The 23,784-nt window shown below is 38.9% G+C and overlaps 1 protein-coding gene across 2 annotated transcripts in view; it reads right to left on the reverse strand.

The window, feature by feature from the left end:
• Positions 1-23,784, reverse strand: part of RNF216 (ring finger protein 216) — a 170,158-nt gene that overhangs the window by 126,400 nt on the left and 19,974 nt on the right. Inside the window, exons 3-5 of one of the 2 annotated variants that reach the window (XM_082857368.1) lie at positions 12,011-12,144; positions 3,261-3,947; positions 2,223-2,299 (exon numbers count right to left, since the gene is read on the reverse strand). In XM_082857368.1, coding sequence (XP_082713494.1) covers positions 2,223-2,299; positions 3,261-3,947; positions 12,011-12,144 — 898 coding nt within the window. Of the gene's footprint in view, positions 1-2,222; positions 2,300-3,260; positions 4,119-12,010; positions 12,145-23,784 lie in introns of both variants that reach the window. The other variant, XM_082857367.1, reaches the window with a different exon arrangement.

The raw sequence follows: 23,784 nt of genomic DNA on the forward strand, positions 1-23,784 counted from the left end.
AAATTTGAATGGGAAATTTTGAATATAAATTCATGATTTTAAAAAAAACTTATTTTCTTGGTTTGTCCCTTAAAAAGGTCCTAGGAGTAATGACAGGCTAGTAGGTATGATGAGCAAGTTTAGCCCCAAGATGTCAGTTTATAAATAACAATCCGCATTCTAAGAAACCTGGATTTCTTGGGGGAAATGACAGATTCCAGGTTTTCGGCAGAGAAGTTCAAGGTAAGCCTGGGGTAACTTGGCCTATTAGAAAGCCAGGATGTGCTCAAAGACTAATGGAGTCATGCTAAAAAGACACAGGTGCATCTTAAGAAGCTCCTACTGGTCAAATTTAGGATAATTCAGTTTCAAAAAGAAAAAAATTATAAAGCACCACTTATACAAATCTTTATGTCTACAGAGATTTAAAAAAGAGCACAGGGCTTCCCTGGTGGCGCAGTGGTTAAGAATCCGCCTGCCAATGCAGGGGACACGGGTTCGAGCCCTGGTCCGGGAAGATCCCACATGCTGTGGAGCAACTAAACCCGTGCGCCACAACTACTGAGCCTGCGCTCTAGAGCCCGAGAGCCACAACTACTGAAGCCTGCACACCTAGAGCCCGTGCTCTGCAATAACAGAAGCCACCGCAATGAGAAGCCCGCGCACCGCAACGAAGAGCAGCCCTTGCTCACATCAACCAGAGAAAGCCCGCGTGCAGCAACGAAGACCCAACTCAGCCAAAAATAAATTAATTAATTAATTTAAAAAAAAAAGCACGCAAGAAATAAAAGGCAAAATCTTCCTTACGGCAGAATGCCAGATAATAACCTAGGTGGTGGATACAGGGTGTTCTTTCAACTTTTTATGTTCAAAAACTACAGGGGGAAAAAATCAGTAACATTAAAAAAAAAGTAAGTGGGGGACTGTTCTAAATTAAAAAGCTAAAAAGATAAGCAAATACATTTGAAACCTTGATTCCATCTTGGTTTAAAAAACTGGTAACAGTGCCTGCCTCTGGACAGAGGGGGAGAGATAGGGCTGCCAATGGCACCACAGTGCCTTTGTATGAATTAGAAAAAAGTACCTCCTCTGGGCTGCTAACCTCAGACAGAGGGCCCTTCCTTCTTGGTTAAGGCAGCCAGCTCCCACTTGCACCCTTGCTGAGTTCTACGGTACAGAATATAATCTTTGAGGACAGAGGTTTAGTATCCACCTTTAATTAAAATAATCTGTATTAATTAGCCGAAAATTTGATCAAGTTCAATACCTACTGCTCTTTACAAATTTACAACTGTTCCACCTCTGCATACTAGAAGGAGGTGAAAGAGTATAAGAGGAAAGAGACTTATTTTTCATTTTGTATTCTTTGGGACACTTTTATTTATTATTATTATTTTTGTTTTGCGGTATGCGGGCCTCTCACTGCTGTGGCCCCTCCTGTTGCGGAGCACAGGCTCCGGACGCGCAGGCCCAGCAGCCATGGCCATGGATCCCACATGGCCATGGATCCCACATGGCCATGGATCCCACATGCCACGGAGCGGCTGGGCCCCGTGAGCCATGGCCGCTGGGCCTGCGCGTCCGGAGCCTGTGCTCCGCAACGGGAGGGGCCACAGCAGTGAGAGGCCCGCGTAACGCAAAAAAAAAACCCCAAAAAAACATACTTATCAACTTTATAATGAAAATTAAAGAAGACACTTCCATACCTTTCTCCATATAGGCAGAGTGGCTACAGAATACTTTGTTACAAATATAGGGAAGAATATATCTTTAACATCCTGACCAAAATATGGGTAGTATCAATGCTAAGAATTAACTAAACATCTTAATTCTATAACCATGCATGATTCTATACAAGATCCAGAAAACAGTCTGTATACGACTAAAATTAAAACTATTCTAATAGGATGATTCAAAAAGACATAACGCTAACTGAAGTAAGGCAGCCGAAAAAGGACAAATATTGTGTGACTCCACTTACATGAGGTCTCTAGAGGAGCCAAATTCATAGAGACAGAAAGTAAAACAGTGGTTGGCATGCACTTGGGAGAGGGAGTGGGGACAGGTTCAGTTCGAGAAGATGAAAAAGTTCTGGAGATGGATGGTGGTGATGGTTGTGCAAAAATGTAAATATACTTAATGCCACTGAAATGTACACTTACAAATGGTTAAAATGTTTTGTGTTATGTATATTTTACCACAATAAAAAAGAAGAAAGAAAAAAAGCGTGGTGGTATACTTACACATTCAAATCATAGTAATTTTTCAAATGAATTATTTCCTCAATATACCCATGTGCTACATCTGGAAATCTTACTTCCTAGAAGGGAATAAAAAACATTATTTATATTTCATCCCCTGGTATGGTTTCAAATTGCAATAAAAACCAGATGGCAAAAGGAACATAAAATGACTAAAGACTAGAAAAGGACTGTAAAGCAGTTTTGTGTCTGGCTTAAACCTTCACACAAGGTGCCCAGATTTATCTGTCTACACAGAATATGGAATTTAGAAAGGTACGCAGAGATCACCTGGTCCTCTGCCCCCATTCTGCATGTCTATTCTATAATCTTTCAATAAATATTGAACATCTCTGCCCAAGCAAAGGAAGTCTAAAGACAAATAAAACACTTTCTAGTGTATACCCTCAAGAAGCACACAATCTAGTAGACCAGATGAAAAAACCTGGGGGAAGAAGGGTTAAAAGACTGTTCCAAGGCAAAGAGCAGCCCACAGAGCCCTGCATGACTTTCTAGGTCAGTGCTATCTAACAGAACTTGGTACAAAGGTGGAAATGTTCTATTCTGTGCTTTCCAACACGGTAGCTGTTCAGCCCCATGTGGCTATTGAGCACTTAAAATATGACTGGTGCAACCAGAAATGAAATTTAAATTTTATTTAATTGTAAGACATTTAAATTTAAACAGCCAAATGAAGCTACTGTATTGGACAGTGTAGCTCTAGGTAATCTTATAAACCTGCTTTAAGGGTTTGAATTTGGAGTTAACTCAATTCCTTTTTAAAAACTGCGGAGACTGCTCATATGACAGCAGGAGGGCAACCATGATCTGCAGCTAGAATCCCAGAGGGCTTGCTGAGGGTTTAAGCATACATTCAGGAATCCTGATTCAATTTTCAAATCTTCAGTTTCTCTCCTTCTAGTCTACAAATCTAGGATATTCAGAAAATGAAGTCCACACGCACAAATAATACTTTTGCAATAAAAGGAAACTCAGTATACTTAGTGTGTATAATTATTTACATATCAAAATAAAACTTACTGTTTCTTTCACTAATAGTGCAATGAGTTCTTGGTCTACGTCAGGAGCTTCTTGCCTCCAAAGGTTTTCCAAATTGGGCTCCTGAGATCCTTGCAGTGGAAAGGCTGGACCTGGCTCTTCATCATCTATTGCTAATTGTTGGTCTTCAAGCTCTTCCAGAGGATGGGCAGGCTGAGGAGAAGAAGGGCCTGGAATCCCATCCTGCTGGGGTTCTGATCTTGGAAAAGCTGGTCTTGGAAAAGCTGACCCTGAGGCTTCATGCTGATACAACAGTGGGCCCAGTTCTACTTCAGGCTGCCGCTCCTGAGGCACAACCTGGTTTGTTATCTCACGGGGCTGTTGGTTCAGAGACTGGAAGTAAGGATGGTCTAACCAGCAGTCTTCTTCGATGGCCTGGTCATCTAGGATATCAGTTGATTCTCCGAGGTTTGATAAAAGCTCTGTCTCTGAGTCTTCAGATGACTGGTTCTGAGTGTCCAAAGGATCACTTTCTGGAAAAAGAAGGCTACCTTCTTTCAAGATAATGATTTTCTGCTCTGCTCTGTGGTTGACAATGTCATTTGTTGCTTGGTTATGACTTGGTCCAGGCTTGGGTTCTCTTTCTGTTTGTCCACTTGGCTTAATGAATTCAGAAACTCCAGGAGGCCCAAGATCTAGAAATTCACCGTAGTTATCCTCAGAATCATCCTGTGCCCCAGAACCAAACAACGAGCTGTTACACACAGAAAAAAAGCGGTTCTTATCTGATTCAAAGGCTGCTCTAGACTTTTTAGGCCTTTCTTCTCCCAATCTTTTGAGATCTTGCCACTGGGCAGCTGGTTTGATGAGATTGGGTCGTGATGTCTGAGGTTTATTTGTCTAAGAAAAAATGAAATTTTAATAATAATTCAATTTTTTTCCTGTGTCTATACCTCCCTATGTACTTATATTGAGCTTCTGAGGTTGGACAGGAAAGAAACAAAAACAAAAACACCCTCCGCCATGAGACCTATTCTTCACATTTATCTTAACATTGAAATTTGGTCACACTATAGTAACTGTAAGAATCAAAGCAGCCATTCATTGACTGAAGCATGACTTATAGTTTGAATTATAATTTCACCTGAGACCAGTAAAACAAAAATAACTGCATAGTACAGAAAATAATGAAAGAATGACAACACTGTAGAGGAATGAGAAACGTTCAACAGACACACGAAAAGCAGCTAAATCTCATTAGTAATTCAGCAAAATGCAAATTAAAACAAGGTACCCCCCCCAAGACTGGCAAACAATTTTTAGTTAGACAACTTTTTAGTTAGCATTGGTACAGATGTGGGAAAACTCTCATACTATCATTCATTGCTTGTGAATTTAGAAAAGCAATTTGGTATTACTTATTTTTTTAAAAATGTATATCCTTATGATTTGTCACTATCGTTTTTCAATATCTATTCTATAAACCCTTATGTATCCAAAGGAAGCATATTCACTGCCACACTGCTTGCAACATAAAAAGAAAAACACTGGAGACATTCTGAAGTTTGTTCCTAAGCGAATAGTTAAGTAAACTATTATTTATCTGCTCTACAAAATACTCTCCAACTCTCCACCCCTCCAAGAGGTAGCTCTATATGTAATGAAATGGAAACATCACCAATAAACGTTACTACGTGAAGAAAAGTTACAAAACAATACATACACAGACTGATTCTATTCTTAAAAAAAATCAAAACACAGACATAAAACATACCATTTCTAAAAGCATACACACACACACACACACACGCACATGTGAATACATATGAATTCAAAGAAAAAGATATGGAAGGATACATGCCAAACTAGTGACAACAGTTCCTCTGGGAAACCTCTGGGGCAGAAGGGGCTAGTGAAGACAGACTTCAGTTTTATCTGTATTGTTTCAATTTCTATAGAGAAAACAATCATATGTTATTTATAAATGTAAAAAGTGGAATGCCCTGGGCTTCCCTGGTGGTGCAGTGTTTGGGAGTCCGCCTGCCGATGCAGGGGACACGGGTTCGTGCCCCGGTCCTGGAAGATCCCACATGCCACAGAGCGGCTGGGCCCGTGAGCCATGGCCGCGGAGCCTGTGTGTCCGGAGCCTGTGCTCCGCAATGGGAGAGGCCACAACAGTGAGAGGCCCGTGTACCTCAAAAAAAAAAAAAAAAAAAAAAAGTAGAATGCCCAATTTTAAGGTAGCAGAATAAAGATGCCTCTGATCCTTCTCTTCTCTGAAATTACCCCAATCCAGAGAGGAGAATGAGACAAAGAACTGAAAATCTTTGATAAAACCAGCAGACATCTGCGATCCCAAATCACAATATATACGAGAAGGAGCTGATAAATCTAGTGAGGGAAGTCTAACCAGATTTTAGGCAAGGCAGAGAAAGCTTCAGAAAGGCTGAGTTTTCCAAAGTAGGTGGTGTGGCCTGGCAGGCAAAACCAACTCCTTGCTTGGAACAATGGGAACCTCCACTCCATTTGGCAGCAAGGATGTTCTGAGGAGGTTAGACTGAATGAAGACACACGTCTCTGCTGGAGGTAGGCTGTCAGTGAGGCAGGAGGGAGAGAACTTTGAACTGGGCTGCTCTGAAACTGGCAGTATCTGCCAGGCAGTAAGAAAGAAAGAAGCATACGTGCATGTAAGCACACCTCCCCCACCCGCTGCCACCCCAATGTCCTCTGTCATAGGAAGAATTCCTGCTAGCCAAGAATAGTGCCTGAGCCTTTCCCCAACATAAATGCCTGCAAAGAGCTGGTCCAGGAAAACTTCAAATGCATTCAACGTTGAGTAGTGATAAAAAATAAGCAGTACAGAAACTATATTAAGATACCTAACTATTGAAAAAAGAAGTGGTAGATGAGCAACACAGATGATAAAATCAGTACTACACAGTGAATGAAATGAGAAGAGAGAAGCAGGAAAACAAAGTAGTAATGAAATAATTAGGTATTTAATATAAATGTTCTAAATCATGGTTTTGTAGAAATAAGGTAACCATCAAAAGTTGGGAGGGGAAATGGAGAAGCTGAGGGTCAAAAGATACACTTAAAGCTAATAAATCAACATATAAGGACATATGTAAGGATAGCAGTTGAAAGTATAAAAGCAAGTACAAGAAGAACTAAAAACAAACAAAAAAAACCTAAGGATAAAAACCTTTCAAATTATCAGCAAGGACACATGCCCCCAATATAAATAAAATAAAACCTCAAAAATGCAGGGAGTATAGTGAAAGATCATTTTTAAAAGCAATAAAAATATAAAGCATATTAAACACTATGAGAGAACTAAAAACAAAGTATAATGGTCACATTAATAAATATAAATTAGATCAATTTACCTATTTAATTTAAAAGTCTCTTTAGGGGCTTCCCTGGTGGCGCAGTGGTTGAGAGTCCGCCTGCTGATGCAGGGGACATGGGTTCGTGCCCCGGTCTGGGAAGATCCCACATGCCGCTGGGAAGATCCCACATGCCGCGGAGCGGCTGGGCCCGTAAGCCATGGCCACAGAGCCTGTGCTCTGCAATGGGAGAGGCCACAACAGTGAGAGGCCCGCATACAGCAAAAAAAAAAAAAAAGTCTCTTTAAATAGAACCACTAGGCAAAACCCAACTCTATAATCAACTACAGGCATACCCCAGAGATACTGTAGGTTTGGTTCCAGACCACCGCAATAAAGCGAGTATCCCAATAAAGCAAGTCTCATGAACTTTCTGGTCTCCCAGTGCATAGAAAAGTTATGTTTACACTATACTGTAGACTATTAAGTGTGCAATGGTATTATGGTTAAAAAAACAATGTAGATCTTTAATTTTTTAAATGCTATTGGAAAAAAGGTGCCAAAAGACTTGCTCAATGCGAGGTTGCTACACACCTGAAATTTGTTAAAAAAAAAAGAGCAATATCTGCAAAGCACAGTAAAATGAGACATGCCTGTATACAATCAAGAGTTACTACACCACTGGGATTCAGAAAGCACATGGACAAAGACACCAAAGCGGATTTCTGATTCTAGCAATGGCATGCTAGACCATTCAGATCAACCCTTCTACTGAGTAAAAGCAGAAACCCTGGTCAAAATATCAAAGCAAAACCAAAACATCTACTTGAAGGCCTCAGGATCCAGGAGGAAGAAATCCAACAAAATAAGCTACTTTTCTTCTACAGATGCATTTGCCAATCCCAGACCTGGATGAAGAATGAGAAGATTGAACGAAACTTTTGGTATCGTTTTTGAGGAGCTAAGTGCACAAAATCAGAATTCAGAACTCACCATGGGGAGGAGTTCTGGTAAATCTCAAGCTCTAGGGTCATTCCTTGAAGGGTACACCACTGAAGTAACGGTAAAGCGGAAATATGCTGGACCTCCCAGAAGCTGAATCCTAGTTTCGATAGTTTAAATCCCTGGATCTGAGTTTCCTGGTCTCCCAAACCTTCTTTGAGAAACAAATATAGGCCCTCTTTGAAGAAAGATAATATCACCTAGAACCTCAAAATTTTCATATATAGTGATACTACTATTCAACAAAAAATAACCAGGCATATAAGAAGTTGATGCAACATAATAGAAAACCAAGAGAAGTAACAGACAACAGAAACAAATCTACAGTGATTTCAAATAGTGAAGTTATCAGACATGGATTCTAAAATAACATGCTTAGCATGTTTAAGGAAATAAAAGACTAGATTGAAAGTTTCACCAGAGAACTAGAAACTGTTACAAAGAAAGAAAAAAAATAAACTATCAAATGGAAATTCCAGAATGTAAAAATACAATAACTGAGATCAGGGATCAATGGATCAGTGCACAGCATTTTAAATAAACACAGTTGAAAAGAAAAATTAGTGAACGGAAAGACAGGTCAGAAGAAAATAGAATAATGCATAGAGACACAAAATGATTGAAAATTAGATAAGAGAATAGGAGACATAAAGAATAATACAGTGAAAAGGTTTTACCCAACTATGTAACTAAAGTTCTAGAAAAAGAGGAGAGAGATAAGAAGCAATATCTGAAGATAAAATACAAATATTCAAGCAGAACAGCAGCTTGATTACATTTCTGAAGATCTAAACCGGATAATTAAAAAAAAATCCAAACAGACCTAGATACAGCAATAGGAAGACTGCAGAAATCAAATACAAAGATAAAAATTTAAAGCAGCAGCACACGCTACTTTCAAAAGGAAAAAATAAGACTCACTTTTCAATAGAAAAATGGAAGCCAGATGGATAAACAACAAGGTCCCACTGAACAGCACAGAGAACTATATCAATAACCTATGATAAACTATAATGGAAAAGAATATAAAAAATATATGTACGTATAACTGAATCACTTTGTTGTACAGCAGTAATTAACACAACATTGTAAATCAACTATATTTCAATTAAATAAATAAAAGAAAAATGGAAGCAAAAAATACTGGAATAGTACCTTCCTTGTGTTAAAAGAAAATAACTGACACATTGAATTCTATACTCAATGAAAATATCAGATTTACTATAAAGAAAATCCTAAAGAGTGTTCTTTAGATAGAGTAAAAATAATCTCTGTTTTAAGGCCAGAGATGCAGAAAGGAATGAAGACCAACATAAAAAGATAAATATCTGGAGAAGGTAAAGTGAATACTGATTGTAAAAAACACAGGGTTTAAAACAATATATACAGGGGCTTCCCTGGTGGCACAGTGGTTAAGAATCCGCCTGCCAATGCAGGGGACACGGGTTCGAGCTCTGGTCCGGGAAGATCCCACATGCCACAGAGCAACTAAGCCCATGCGCCACAACTACTGAGCCTGCACCCTAGAGCCCGTGAGCCACAACTACTGAAGTCCGCACGCCTAGAGCCCATGCTCCACAACAAGAGAAGCTACCGCAATGAGAATCCCGCGCATGGCAATGAAGAGTAGCCCCCGCACGATGCAACTAGAGAAAGCCCGCGTGCAGCAACGAAGACCCAATGCAACCAAAAATAAAATTTAAAAAAATTAAAAAAAAAAATGAGCAAAGGATCTGCATAGACATTTCTCCAAAGATATACAAATGGCCAATAAGCACATGAAAAGAGGCCAACATCATTAGCCATCGGGAAATGCAAATCAAAATCATAATGAGATACTGCTTCACAACCATGAAGATGGCTGTAATAAGAAAGATAGACAGCAATTATTGGTGAGAATATGGAGAAGCTGGAACACTCACACTGCTGGTAGGAATGTAAAATGGTGCTACTACTATGGAAAACAGTCTGGGAGAGTAAAATACAGATTTACCTTGTGATCCAGCAATTCCATTCCTAGGTATATACCTGCTATGGTCTGAATGTGCCCACTCCCTCTACCTCCAAATTCATATGTTGAAATCCTAATCACCAAAGGTAATGGCAGCAGTAGGGGGAGTCTTTGGGAGGTGCTAAGTCATGAGGGTAGAACCCTCATGAATGGGATTAGTGCCTTTATAGAAGACGCTCCAGGGAGATTCCTAGCTCCTTCCACCATGTGAGGACACAGTGAGAAAGTGCCAGCTGTGAACCAGGAAGAGGACCTTTACACGATCATGCTGGAGTCTTGATCTTGAACTTCCCAGCCTGCAGAAGTGTGAGCAATAAATTTCTGTTATAAGCTACCCCGTCTGTGGTATCTTGTTAGAGCAGCCCAAATAGACTAAGACAATACTCAAAAGAAACGAAAACATATGTCCACAGAAAAACTTCTACATAAATGTTCATAGCAGCATTATTCATTATTCATAATCACAAAAAAGTGGAAGCAACTCAAATGTCCATCAATTGATGAAAGGCTAAACAAGATGTGGTATATCCACACAATGGAATATTATTCAGCAATAGAAAGGAGTGAAGTACCGATTCATCCTACATCACAGATGACCTTGAAAACGTTATGCTAAAGAAAGAAGCTGGTCACAAAGGACCAAATAGTATATGATTCCATTCATATAAAATGTCTAGAATAGGCAAATCTATAGAGACACAAGTGGTTAGTAGTTCTTAGGACTGGGTGGAAGAGAAGAAGGGAGGAGGGAAGATAATGGTTAGCTCATCAAATCAAGAAAAAAGGCTAAAAAACCACAGCTACACTAAAATAAAAAAGGAAAACGGAGGAACCATAGGTTCAGAGTAAGTAGAAAGAACAGGCTATTTTGTTTAACTCTATTAAATACATTAAAAAACGCTAAAGAAATAAATGATTTTCTAGAAAAATATCAGGGACCAAAACAGATACTGAAAGCAACACAAAATCTAGACATGTCAATCACCACAGAAGAAGCTGAAACAGTTTCAAAGAACCGTCCTCCATGAAAAGAAATAGCCCAGATGCCTTTAGGGTAAGTTCTACCAAATCTTTAAAGAACAGGTAACTCCAACATTATTTAAAATATTTTATCAGAGCACAGAAAAAGAAAGAAAACTTCTAGACTCTTCATGAAGTCAGAATAATGTTTATAAAAAATTTGTCAAGGACAGCCCAGGCACACACACACCCCTATGGGCCAATCTCACTCGTGAGATCTATGGAGACAACCCTAAATAAATCTTAGCAAATAGAATCTAATAGCACATTACCATAATACTGTAATACCATTACCAAGCAAAGTCTGCCCAGAGACAAAGTAATTTACCACATTAACGGATTTTTAAAAAATCATATAATAATCTCCACAGATGCTGAGATTGAATTTGACAGAATTCTACATTTACTCATTAATAAAAACTTGAAATAAAGTAGATAGCTACTTCCTTAACATAATTTAAAAACGGTATCTCAAGCAATAAGTCACCATCACACTTAAGAAGAAATAGTAAAAGTATTCCCATTTATGTCAGTGGCTATTTTTCTTATTTCTATTACCACTATTACTTAAAAAATTTGAAGACTTATCACTTAATATAATTAGACAAGTATAAAAACTGGAAAGGAAGAAGCTGTATCATTATTTACAGGTGGACCAGATACCATTCCTTGGGTCAACTGAAAAATGACTACAGACAATAAAAACAAGCTGATTATGAAATTAATATAAAAACTAACAGACTTTTAAATTAAAAAAAAAAGGTTTAAAAGGTACACAGAAGAAAAGATGTCATTTACAAAAGCAAGAGAAAACATAAAATAACCAGGAACAAACTTAAAAATGTTTAAGATCTATTGTAAGAAAAATTCAAAATGCTCTGGCTGAGGAATATAAAAGGTTAGACAGAAAGAACTTGTTCTTAGTTAGAAAGGGTCAATATTATAAAAACTTTCTATAACAATAAAATATGTTTTAAATTAAACAAACTATCTACCTATCTTTTGGAATTAGAAAAGCTGATCTTAAAATGTGCATTAAAATATAAGCACAAAATATCCTGGATGAGTCTGAAAAATATAGAGTAATAAGGGGAGATGGGCACTATCTGATATTAAGATACATTATAAGGACATAGTAATTACAACACTGTGGACTAGTACATGAAGAGTCAGAGCAACAGTTTAGAAGTTAAGTCCAGAAATAGACCAAAACATACAGCATCTGACTTCTAAGCTAAGGGGACATCAGGTAGGGTATAAAAGAGGCTGTTCTCAGAAATGTAGAACAAGTGCAAACAAATAGTGCTACAAGTGTAGCACAAGAGGTGCTCTCAGCTGTTCTATAAGGCCCCTACCCACTACTGAGTGGCTGAAGAATCAGATTATTAATTTGCAATATGCCTCATCACGTTAAGTTTTAGAAAACTCACTTCCGCCAGGATGACATCATCATCCAGGTCCTCTTCATCATGCTGCTGAGGAGCTGGGGTGACCAGCATTGGAACCCCTTCCTCATCAGAGGAGTCAGATATGGTGATGGGTCCATCTCTGAGACTGATCCAGTCTAAAAGTAGGCAGAGAACACTGTTAGGAGGAGGTGGGCATAATCACATTGTCCTTTAATTCAACTTTGGCATGAAAAGGGTCAAGCTTAAAGCCAAGTTTACAGCTAATGGAGTGTTAACTTATCTCCTCAAGCAGCACATGCAACCAAGCATTAAAATGAGCCATTTTTCCATGCTGATCTTTGCCAATAATTCATTTTGGGAATCACCAGAGAAAATCTGACAATTACTATGCTCAAGATTATCAACTTTTTCTTATACTAGACTGGAGCAATCTGTTGATAAAATCTTCTCGACTGCTCATTTCTTAAAAGTGAAATTATGGCCTCCCATCTCACCTCTATTCTTCCAAAGAAATATAAAACACTGCTTTATTCAAACTGATAGGTCTGAAAAAACTTTCACTCAGAAACAGTAAAATTTTCACTTAATATTTAAAATATTAAAATTTGCTCACCTTAGACACAAACCTTAAATATCACTTACTCAAACATATTTCAGTGTTTTAGTCAAACACCCATTTATCATCTATGACAGTAAGCACTTTAATCTTCCTGTTTCCTTTTAAATATAACTAGAGTTAAACTAACCATCTATTGATAGATGTAATAATTCTGTTAAAGGTCTCCAAGTACTTTTATTTGTTTGAAGACAAAGCACGTTTGATATGAATTACTGGATAACACAAATTAATAATTCCTCCATTAAAGCTCTAATATTTTTCTCAAGGTTAATGCCTCATGTATTTTTATGTTACCCAACAACCTGAAAAGCAATATAAAACCAATTATCTCATTTCATTCCTGTAATAGGACTGTGGTAATGCCAAGACAGTAGTTTAAAACAGGTACGTCCACGGGATCTAAGGTCAGACTGCCTGGATTCCAGCCTCAGCTCTACCACATACTAGCTATATGATGCCATTATTTATTTCTTTAGGCATCCATTTCCTCAACATTAAAGAAAGGCTAACAACACTGCCTACCTCAAATAGCTGTATTACCTAAAATGCTTGTTTATTATAGTACTTGACACACAGTGAAGTTGCCTGATTTTAAGTCCAATGCTACCTACACAGAAACAACCAACTGAACTGAGGGCCTGCGGAAGTACATTATAGAGGATTTCTCTTAAACCTGCATAATGAATCCAAGTGATTATCACCATCACCTGCTGAAACCCTACTAAAATGATAGTAAACGAACTTTTAAAAAGTATAACCTCTTAAGTACACAAAGAAGAGAAAAGGAGATAATAGCCAGGAGATTTAAAAAAAAATTCTGGAAAACAGCAGATTTACTGTTAAACCTGCATAATGAATCCAAGTGATTATCACCATCACCTGCTGAAACCCTACTAAAATGATAGTAAACGAACTTTTAAAAAGTATAACCTCTTAAGTACACAAAGAAGAGAAAAGGAGATAATAGCCAGCAGGAGATTTAAAAAAAATTCTGGAAAACAGCAGATTTACACATGACAAGAGCTCTAGAAGAGTGGATAAGGCTCAAATCCACAGCCTGCAGCGGGGGCGGCCAATCAGAGGTGGCCTAATTCATGTTGCAGAATCGTAGATTTCCTGAATAACTGTTCTCAATTACTGTATGCCTTTGGTCATTTCCAGTCTTTAAATGGTTATTTTAGAGCTTCCCTGGTGGCGCAGTGGTTGAGAGTCCACCTGCCAATGCAGGGGACACGGGTTCGTGCCCTGGTCTGGGAAGATCCCACATGCCGCGGAGCGGCTGGGCCCGTGAGCCATGGCCACTGAGCCTGCGCGTCCGGAGCCTGTGCTCCGCAATGGGAGAGGCCACAACAGTGAAAGGCCCGCGTACCACAAAAAAAAAAAAAGAAAAAAAAGAAAAGGTTATTTTAGACAATTCTGTCTAATTTTACGGTTGATTTTGGGGAGAAGATTTGCCAAGCTTCTCACTCAGCCATTCCAGAAGACCCACACTGTGGAGGTCCACTGTGAAGAGCCACTGAGGCAGCGAGTCACTAGACACCACGCCAAGAGAGGAAAGGGGTGTCACTGGAACAGCCATAATGAGTAAGACCCTGGCTGCCTTCTGCCGCTTGGCTCCCTGAATGCTGGCAAACAGTCTTGAATTCCACATTCAAGACACTGTAGATTCCTCTCTGGAAGAACTGGCCCAAGAAAAACATACAGACAACAACCATGGGGCACCCAGCTAAAAAGTTGGTTTTAAACCTATCACCTTACAGTGAAGCCCAAAGATACTCCCCAACATACCACATATAAACACATTAGCTTTTAAAAATATACTTTAAAATTTTAAAGTATAACAGAGCAAAGGCTATGAATTAACACAAAAGGCCCATACCCGAGTGACCATCACAAAGGTTCGTAAATACATTTCTTGCACGTTAGTAGTCTAAACTACTCACATTAGTTCCTGAAAATACATTCTTTTGATTCTGGCTTCCTTGCAAACAACATGTCTGAGATATATCCACGTTGTTGCATGTTACAGTATGTAGTTTTCGTTGCTGTATGTAATTTACTATATGAATATATCATAAGTTACTTATTCTTCTGTTGACAGACATTTGGGTTGGTTCCAGTCTTGCCTGTTTGGATAATGCTGTTATGAACATTCTTGTATATGTATCTTGATAGACTCATTTCAGTTGGGTACATTCTAAGAGAAGCGCTGAGCCACAGGGAAAGCATATGTTCAATTTTAGTGGACAATGCCAACCAATTTTCCAAATGTCTGTGCCAATTTACACTCCCACCATCAGTGCAGGAACTGGAAACTTGTTTTGTTGCTCAAAATGTCAATTTTGGTAAACACACTGGGTGCAACATTCAATATATGTTTGTTGCTTATTTATTTATTTAAAACATCTTTACTGGAGTATAACTGCTTTACAATGGTGTGTTAGTTACTGCTTTATAACAAAATGAATCAGCTATACATACACATATGTCCCCATCTCTCCTCCTCCTCCCTCCCATCCTCCCCATCCCACAAAGCACCAAGCTGATCTCCCTGTGCTATGCGGCTGCTTCCCACTAGCTATCTATTTTACATTTGGTAGTATATATTAGTCCATGCCACTCTCTCACTTCGTCCCAGCTTACCCTTCCCGCTCCCCATGTCCTCAAATCCATTCTCTACATCTTCATCTTTATTCCTGTCCTGCCCCTAGGTTCTTCATAACCATTTTTTTTTAAGATTGCATATATATGTGTTAGCATACAGTATTTGTTTTTCTCTTTCTGACTTACTTCACTCTGTATGACAGATTTTAGGTCCATCCACCTCACTACAAATAACTCAATTTCATTTCTTTTTATGGCTGAGTAATATTACATTGTATATATGTGCCACATCTTCGTTATCTATTCATCTGTCGATGGACACTTAAGTTGCTTCCATGTCCTGGCTATTGTAAATAGAGCTGCAATGAATATTGTGGTACATGACTCTTTTTGAATTATGGTTTTCTCAGGGTATATGCCCAGTAGTGGGATTGCTGGGTCGTACAGTAGTTCTATTTTTAGTTTTTCAAGGAACCTCCATACTGTTCTCCATAGTGGCTGTATCAATTTACATTCCCACCAAGAGTCCAAGAGGGTTCCCTTTTCTCCACACCCTCTCCAGCATTTATTGTTTGTAGATTTTTTGAGGATGGCCATTCTGACTGGTGTGAAGTGACACCTCATTGTAGTTTTGATTTGCATTTCTCTAATGATTAGTGATGTTGAACATTCTTTCATGTGTTTGTTGGCTATCTGTATATCTTCTTTGGAGAAATGTCTATTTAGGTCTTCTGCCTATTTTTGGATTGGGTTGTTTGTTTTTTTGATATTGAGCTGCACAAGCTGCTTGCAAATTCTGGAGATTAATCCTTTGTCAGTTGCCTCATTTGCAAATATTTTCTCCCATTCCAAGGGTTGTCTTTTCATCTTGTTTATGGTTTCCTTTGCTGTGCAAAAGCTGTTAAGTTTCATTAGGTCCCATTTGTTTATTTTTGTTTTTATTTCCATTTCTCTAAGAGGTGGATCAAAAAGAATCTTGCTGTGATTTATGTCATGGAGTGTTCTGCCTATGTTTTCCTCTAAGAGCTTTATAGTATCTGGCCTTACATTTAGATCTTTAATCCATTTTGAGTTTATTTTTGTGTATGGTGTTAGGGAGTGTTCTAATTTCATTCTTTTACATGTAGCTGTCCAGTTTTCCCAGCACCACTTACTGAAGAGGCTGTCTTTGTTCCACTGTATATTCCTGCCTCCTTAATCAAAAATAAGGTGACCATATGTGTGCGGGTTTATCTCTGAGCTTTCTATCCTGTTCCATTGATCTGTATGTCTGTTTCTGTGCCAGTACCATACTGTCTTGATTACTGCAGCTTTGTAGTATAGTCTGACGTCAGGGAGCCTGATTCCTCCAGCTCTGTTTTTCTTTCTCAAGATTGCTTTGGCTATTCGGGGTCTTTTGTGTATCCATACAAATTTTAAGATTTTTTGTTCTAGTTCTGTGAAAAATGCCACTGGTAGTTTGACAGAGATTGCATTGAATCTGTACATTGCTTTGGGTAGTATAGTCATTTTCACAATGTTGATTCTTCCAATCCAAGGACATGCTATTTCTCTCCATCTGTTTGTAGCATCTTTAATTTCTTTCATCGGTGTCTTATAGTTTTCTGCATACAGGTCTTTTGTCTTCTTAGGTAGATTTATTCCTAGGTATTTTATTATTTTGGTTGCAATGGTAAATGGGAGTGTTTCCTTAATTTCTCTTTCAGATTTTTCATCATTAGTGTACAGGAATTCAAGAGATTTCTGTGCATTAATTTTGTATCCTGCTACTTTACCAAATTCATTGATTAGCTCTAGTAGTTTTCTGGTAGCGTCTTTTGGATTCTCTATGTATAATGTCATGTCATCTGCAAACAGTGACAGCTTTACTTCTTCATTTCCAATTTGTATTCCTTTTATCTCTTTTTCTTCTCTGATTGCTGTGGCTACAACTTCCAAAACTATGTTGAATAACAGTGGTGAGAGTGGGCAACCTTGTTTTGTTCCTGATCTTAGTGGAAATGGTTTCAGTTTTTCACCGTTGAGAACAATGTTGGCTGTGGGATTGTCATATATGGCCTTTATTATGTTGAGGTAAGTTCCCTCTATGCTTACTTTATGGAGGGTTTTTATCGTAAAAGGGTGTTGAATTTTGTTGAAAGCTTTCTCCGCATCTATTGAGATGATCATATGGTTTTTCTCCTTCAATTTGTTAATATGGTGTATCACATTGATTGATTTGTATATATTGAACAATCCTTGCATTCCTGGGATAAACCCCACTTGACCATGGTGTATGATCCTTTTAATGTGCTGTTGGATTCTGTTTCCTAGTATTTTGTTGAGGATTTTTTCATCTACATTCATCAGTGATCTTGGCCTGTAGTTTTCTTTCTTTGTGACATCCTTGTCTGGTTTTGGTATCAGGGTGATGGTCGCCTCATAGAATGAGTTTGGGAGTGTTCCTCCCTCTGCTATATTTTGGAAGAGTTTGAGAAGGATAGGTGTTAGCTCTCCTCTAAATGTTTATAGAATTTGCCTGTGAAGCCATCTGGTCCTGGGCTTTTGTTTTTTGGAAGATTTTTAATCACAGTCTCAATTTCAGTGCTTGTGATTAGTCTGTTTATATTTTCTATTTCTTCCTGGTTCAGTCTCAGAAGGTTGTGCTTTTCTAAGAATTTGTCCAGTTCTTCCAGGTTGTCCATTTTATTGGCATATAGCTGCTTGTAGTAATCTCTCATGATCCTTTGTATTTCTGCAGCGTCAGTTGTTACTTCTCCTTTTTCATTTCTAATGCTATTGATTTGAGTCTTCTCCCTTTTTTTCTTGATGAGTCTGGCTAATGGTTTATCAAATTTGTTTATCTTCTCAAAGAACCAGCTTTTAGTTTTATTCATCTTTGCTACTGTTTCCTTCATTTCTTTTGCATTTATTTCTGATCTGATCTTTATGATTTCTTTCCTTCTGCTAACTTTGGGGTTTTTTTGTTCTTCTTTCTCTAATTGCTTTAGGTGTAAGGTTAGGTTGTTTATTTGAGATGTTTCTTGTTTCCTGAGGTAGGACTGTATTGCTATAAGCTTCCCTCTTAGAACTGCTTTTGCTGCATCCCGTAGGTTTTGGGTCGCCGTGTTTTCATTGTCATTTGTTTCTAGCTATTTTTTGATTTCCTCTTTGATTTCTTCAGTGATCTCTTGGTTATTAAGTAGTGTATTGTTTAGCCTCCATGTATTTGTATTTTTTGCAGATTTTTTCCTGTAATTGATATCTAGTCTCATAGCATTGTGATCGGAAAAGATACTTGATACGAAATCAATTTTCTTAAATTTACCAAGGCTTGATTTGTGACCCAAGATATGATCTATCCTGGAGAATGTTCCATGAGCACTTGAGAAGAAAATGTATTCTGTTGTTTTTGGATGGAATGTCCTATAAATATCAATTAAGTCCATCTTGTTTAATGTGTGATTTAAAGCTTGTGTTTCCTTATTTACTTTCATTTTGGATGATCTGTCCACTGGTGAAAGTGGGGTGTTAAAGTCCCCTACTATGATTGTGATACTGTCGATTTCCCCTTTTATGGCTGTTAGCATTTGCCTTATGTACTGAGGTGCTCCTATGCTGGGTGCATAAATATTTACAATTGTTATATCTTCCTTCTTGGATTGATCCCTTGAACATTATGTAGTGTCCTTCTTTGTCTCTTGTAATAGTCTTTAGTTTAAAGTCTATTTTGTCTGATATGAGAACTGTTACTCCAGCTTTCTTTTGATTTCCATTTCCATCCCCTCACTTTCAGTCTGTATGTGTCCCTAGGTCTGAAGTGGGTCTCTTGTAGACAGCATATATATGGGTCTTGTTTGTGTATCCATTCAGCCAGTCTATGTCTTTTGGTTGGAGCATTTAATCCATTTACATTTAAGGTAATTATCGATATGTAAGTTCTTATTACCATTTCCTTGATTGTTCTGGGTTTGTTACTGTAGGTCTTTTCTTTCTCTTGTATTTCCTTCCTAGAGAAGTTCCTTTAGCATTTATTGTATAGCTGGTTTGGTGGTGCTGAATTCTCTTAGCTTTTGCTTGTCTGTGAAGGTTTTAATTTCTCCATCAAATCTGAATGAGATCCCTGCTTGAGTAATCTTGGTTGTAGGTTTTTCCCTTTCATCACTTTAAATATGTCCTGCCACTCCCTTATGGCTTGCAGAGTTTCTGCTGAAAGATCAGCTGTTATGGAGACTCCCTTGTATGTTATTTGTTGTTTTTCCCTTGCTGCTTTTAATACTTTGTATTTAATTTTTGATAGTTTGATTAATATGTGTCTTGGCGTTGTTTCTCCTTGGATTTATCCTGTACGGGACTCTCTGTGCTTCCTGGATGTGATTAACTCTTTCCTTTCCCATATTAGGGAAGTTTTCAACTATAATCTCTACAAATATTTTCTCAGTCCCTTTCTTTTTCTCTTCTTCTTCTGGGACCCCTATAATTCAAATGCTGGTGTGTTTAATGTTGTCCCAGAGGTCTTTGAGACTGTCCTCAATTTTTTTCATTATTTATTCTGCTCTGCAGTAGTTATTTCCACTATTTTATCCTCCAGGTCACTTACCTGTTCTTCTGCCTCAGTTATTTTGCTACTGATTCCTTCTAGAGAATTTTTAATTTCACTTATTGTGTTGTTCATCATTGTTTGTTTGCTCTTTAGTTCTTCTAGGTTCTTGTTAAATGTTTCTTGTATTTTCTCCATTCTATTTCCAAGATTTTGGATCATCTTTACTCTCATTACTCTGAATTCTTTTTCAGGTAGACTATTTCCTCTTCATTTGTTTGGTCTAGTGGGCTTTTACCTTGCTCCTTCATCTGCTGTGTGTTTCTCTCTCATCTCATTTTGCTTAACTTACTGTGTTTGGGGTCTCCTTTTCGCAGGCTGCAGGTTTGTAGTTCCCATTGTTTTTGGTGTCTGCCCCCAGTGGCTAAGGTTGGTTCAGTGGGTTGTGTAGGCATCCTGGTGGAGGGGACTGGTGCCTGTGTTCTGGAGGAAGAGGCTAGATCTTGTCTTTCTGATGGGCAGGACCGCATCCGATGGTGTGTTTTGGGGCGTCTGTGACCTTATTATGATTTTAGGCAGCCTCTCTGTTAATGGGTGGGGTTGTGTTACTGTCTTGCTAGTTGTTTGGCATAGGGTGTCCAGCACTGTAGCCTGCTGGTCGTTGAGTGGAGCTGGGTCTTGGCATTGAGATGGAGATCTCTGGAAGAGCTTTTGCTGTTTAATATTACATGGAGCCAGGAGGTCTCTGGTGGACCAATGTCCTGAACTTGGCTCTCCCACCTCAGAGACACAGGCCTGACACCCAGCCAGAGCACCAAGACCCTGTGGGCCACATGGCTCAGAAGAAAAGGGAGAAAAAAAGAAAGAAACAAATAAAATAAAATTGTTATTAAAATAAATAAATAATATTAAAAATAAAAAAATTTAAAAGTAATTAAAAAAAACGGACAGACAGAACCCTAGGACAAATGGTAAAAGCAAAGCTATACAGACAAAATCACACAAAGAAGCATACACATACAAACTCACAAAAAGAGAAAAACGAATAAAATATATATGTCGTTGCTCCCAAAGTCCACTGCCTCAATTTTGGAATGAGGTTGTCTATTCAGGCATTCCACAGATGCAGGGTACATCAAGTTGAGTGTGGCGATATAATCCACTGCTCCTGAGGCTGCTGGGAGAGATTTCCCTTTCTCTTCTTTGTTTGCACAGCTCCTGGGGTTCAGCTTTGGATTTGGGCCCACCTCTGCGTGTAGGTCAGCTGAGGGCATCTGTTCCTTCGCTCAGACAGGACGGGGTTAAAGTAGCAGCTGATTAGGGGGCTCTGGCTCACTCAGGCCAGGGGGAGGGAGGGGTACAGAATGCGGGGCGAGCCTGTGGTGGCAGAGGCTGGTGTGACGTAGCAAAAGCCTGAGGTGCGCCGTGTGTTCTCCCGGGGAAGCTGTCCCTGGATCATGGGACCCTGGCAGTGGCGAGCTGCACAGGCTCCCGGGAGGGGAGGTGTGGACAGTGACCTGTGCTTGTACACAGGCTTCTTGGTGTCTGTAGCGGCTGGCTTAGCGTCTCATGCCCGTCTCTGGGGTCTGTACTGATAGCCACAGCTTGCGCCTGTCTCTGGAGCTCGTTTAGGTGGTGATCTGCATCCCCCTCCTTGCACACCCTGAAACAATGGTGTCTCGCCTCTTAGGCAGGTCCAGACTTTTTCCCAGACTCCCTCCCGGCTAGCTGTGGCACACTAGCCCCCTTCAGGCTGTGTTCATGCAGCCAACCCCAGTCCTCTCCCTGGGATCTGACCTCCGAAGCCCGAGCCTCAGCTCCCAGCCCCCGTCCGCTGCAGCGGGTGAGCAGACAAGCCTCTCAGGCTGGTGAGTGCTGGTCGGCACCAATCCTCTGTGCGGGAATCTCTCCACTTTGCCCTCTGCACCCCTGTTGCAGTGCTCTCCTCTGTGGCTCTGAAGCTTCCACCCCCCGCCCTCCCACACACACCCCGTCTCTGCCAGTGAAGGGGCTTCCTAGTGTGTGGAAACTTTTCCTCCTTCACAGCTCCCTCCCAGTGGTGCAGGTCACATCCCTATCCTTTTGTCTCTGTTTTTTCTTTTGTCCTACCCATGTACGTGGGGAGTTTCTTGCCTTTTGGGAAGTCTGAGGTCTTCTGCCAGCATTCAGTAGGTGTTCTGTAGGAGTTGTTCCACATGTAGATGTAGTTTTGATGTATTTGTGGGGAGAAAGATGATCTCCACGTCTCACTCCTCTGCCATCTTGAAGGTCTCTCTGTACTCACAATCTGGGTGTATGACTGTTGTCTCCTTTTCTTCACATTCCAGGGCTCTTTGCTCAAAGAAGGTGACCAGGTTCAGCTTAGAGACAGCAACACCTGGTGCGTGGCCTGGAGGGCAGACAGGGTTTCAGCCGTCCGGGTCTGTCCCGAGTACAGTGGCAGTCCCATATATGTTTATTATGTCCAGTTTGTTGATCGTGTTCTTCCAGTGTTCCATATTTATACAAATGTTTCTGTGTGCTTGATCTCTCTCAGTTATTGAAAGAAACATGTTAAAAATCTCCCATTTTGATTGTAGATTTGTCCAACTCTCCTTTTAGTTCTGTCAATGTTTTCTTTGTATATTTTGATACCATATTACTACTATATAGAGATTAGAATTGTTCTATGTTCCCAGACTCTATCTTTCCCAGAACTCTTTATCTGTGTTAACACTTCTGGCTGGATTGTCTACTTTATATAATAATATATAGACTTAACAGCTCTGTCTTGAGGGCTACTGTTTGCATAATATATCTTTTTTTTTATTCTTGTACTTTTAACCTTTCTTTATTTTATCTTTATTTTTAAGGCTATCTTCACTGAATATAAAATTTTAGGTGAATACTATTCAGCAATTAAAAGGGATTGAATTACTGATACATGCAACAACATGGATGAATCAAAAAAATTATGCTGTGCAGAAGAATTCAGGACAAAAAGTAAACACTATGATTCTATTTATATGAACCTGTATAGTGACAAAAAGCAAATCAGTGGTTTCCTTAGTTCAGGAGTGGGGTGAGGACTACCTGCAAAGGGGCATATAGGAATCTTTCTGGATATGTTCTACATCATGACTGAGGTGGTGGTTATATGGGTATATTCATTTTTCAAAACTCACTGAACTATACACTTAAAATGTGTATAGTTCCTCATGACAAAATTCTTCACAACGGGTGCAAAATACACAAAACGTGTCCAACAGAAAAATATACCTCTAAAGCCAATAATTTCCCAGAATAAATTAGTTGTTCTTAAAGAGACTTTGTTGAAGTATATTTAAGACCCAGTTAAAAAAACAATCACAACATTTATTTGATATACATGTTCAGAAAATTTGGAAATGATCATACATACAAATTACAACTAGGATTTAAAACTTCCTAAATCACAATAAATTATGGCTATAATCACTACCAAGTTAGAATACACATTAATAAAATCCTAAAAAATTCAGTATTTCTTTTGTTTTCATAATTTGCATAGCTTAAACAAACTTGTTTTTCTCAATTTATTTGCATAAAAAATTTGCTCAATTTTAAATTATCTGAAAGCCCTATATATATAATTTACCTTCTGCTGAAAAAAAAAAGTCTTCATAAGCACAAAATATTATCAATGGGAAAACACACAAAAAATGGTAAAACTCTTTCCATGGAATTTATACTTATGATCTTTTCCTACTCATCAGCATAACGTTTTTCCTTTTAGTCTAGATGTAACTGTGAATTACGATCTGATAGGAAATTTCATATGCATTTAGGAATCTTAGAGAAATGTAGGCTCCCTTCCCTTTATGAATGAATGAATTTCCCCTAATTTTAAACTGTAAAGTCAAAGAATATACGTCCTAAAATTCCTTGTAAGGCTAAACCAGAATCTTCCGGCAAAAACTAAATTAAGTATTGTATGAGGGACCAGAAGTGCTTTAGCAGCAGATTCAGTACTTTCAGAATGCACAGGCCTGGAGGTGCACTCCTCTGCAGTCACTGTTCCTTCAAAAACTGAGA

Source organism: Leucopleurus acutus (assembly GCF_964270905.1).
Source record: "Leucopleurus acutus genome assembly, chromosome: 16".
NCBI lineage: Eukaryota > Metazoa > Chordata > Mammalia > Artiodactyla > Delphinidae > Leucopleurus > Leucopleurus acutus.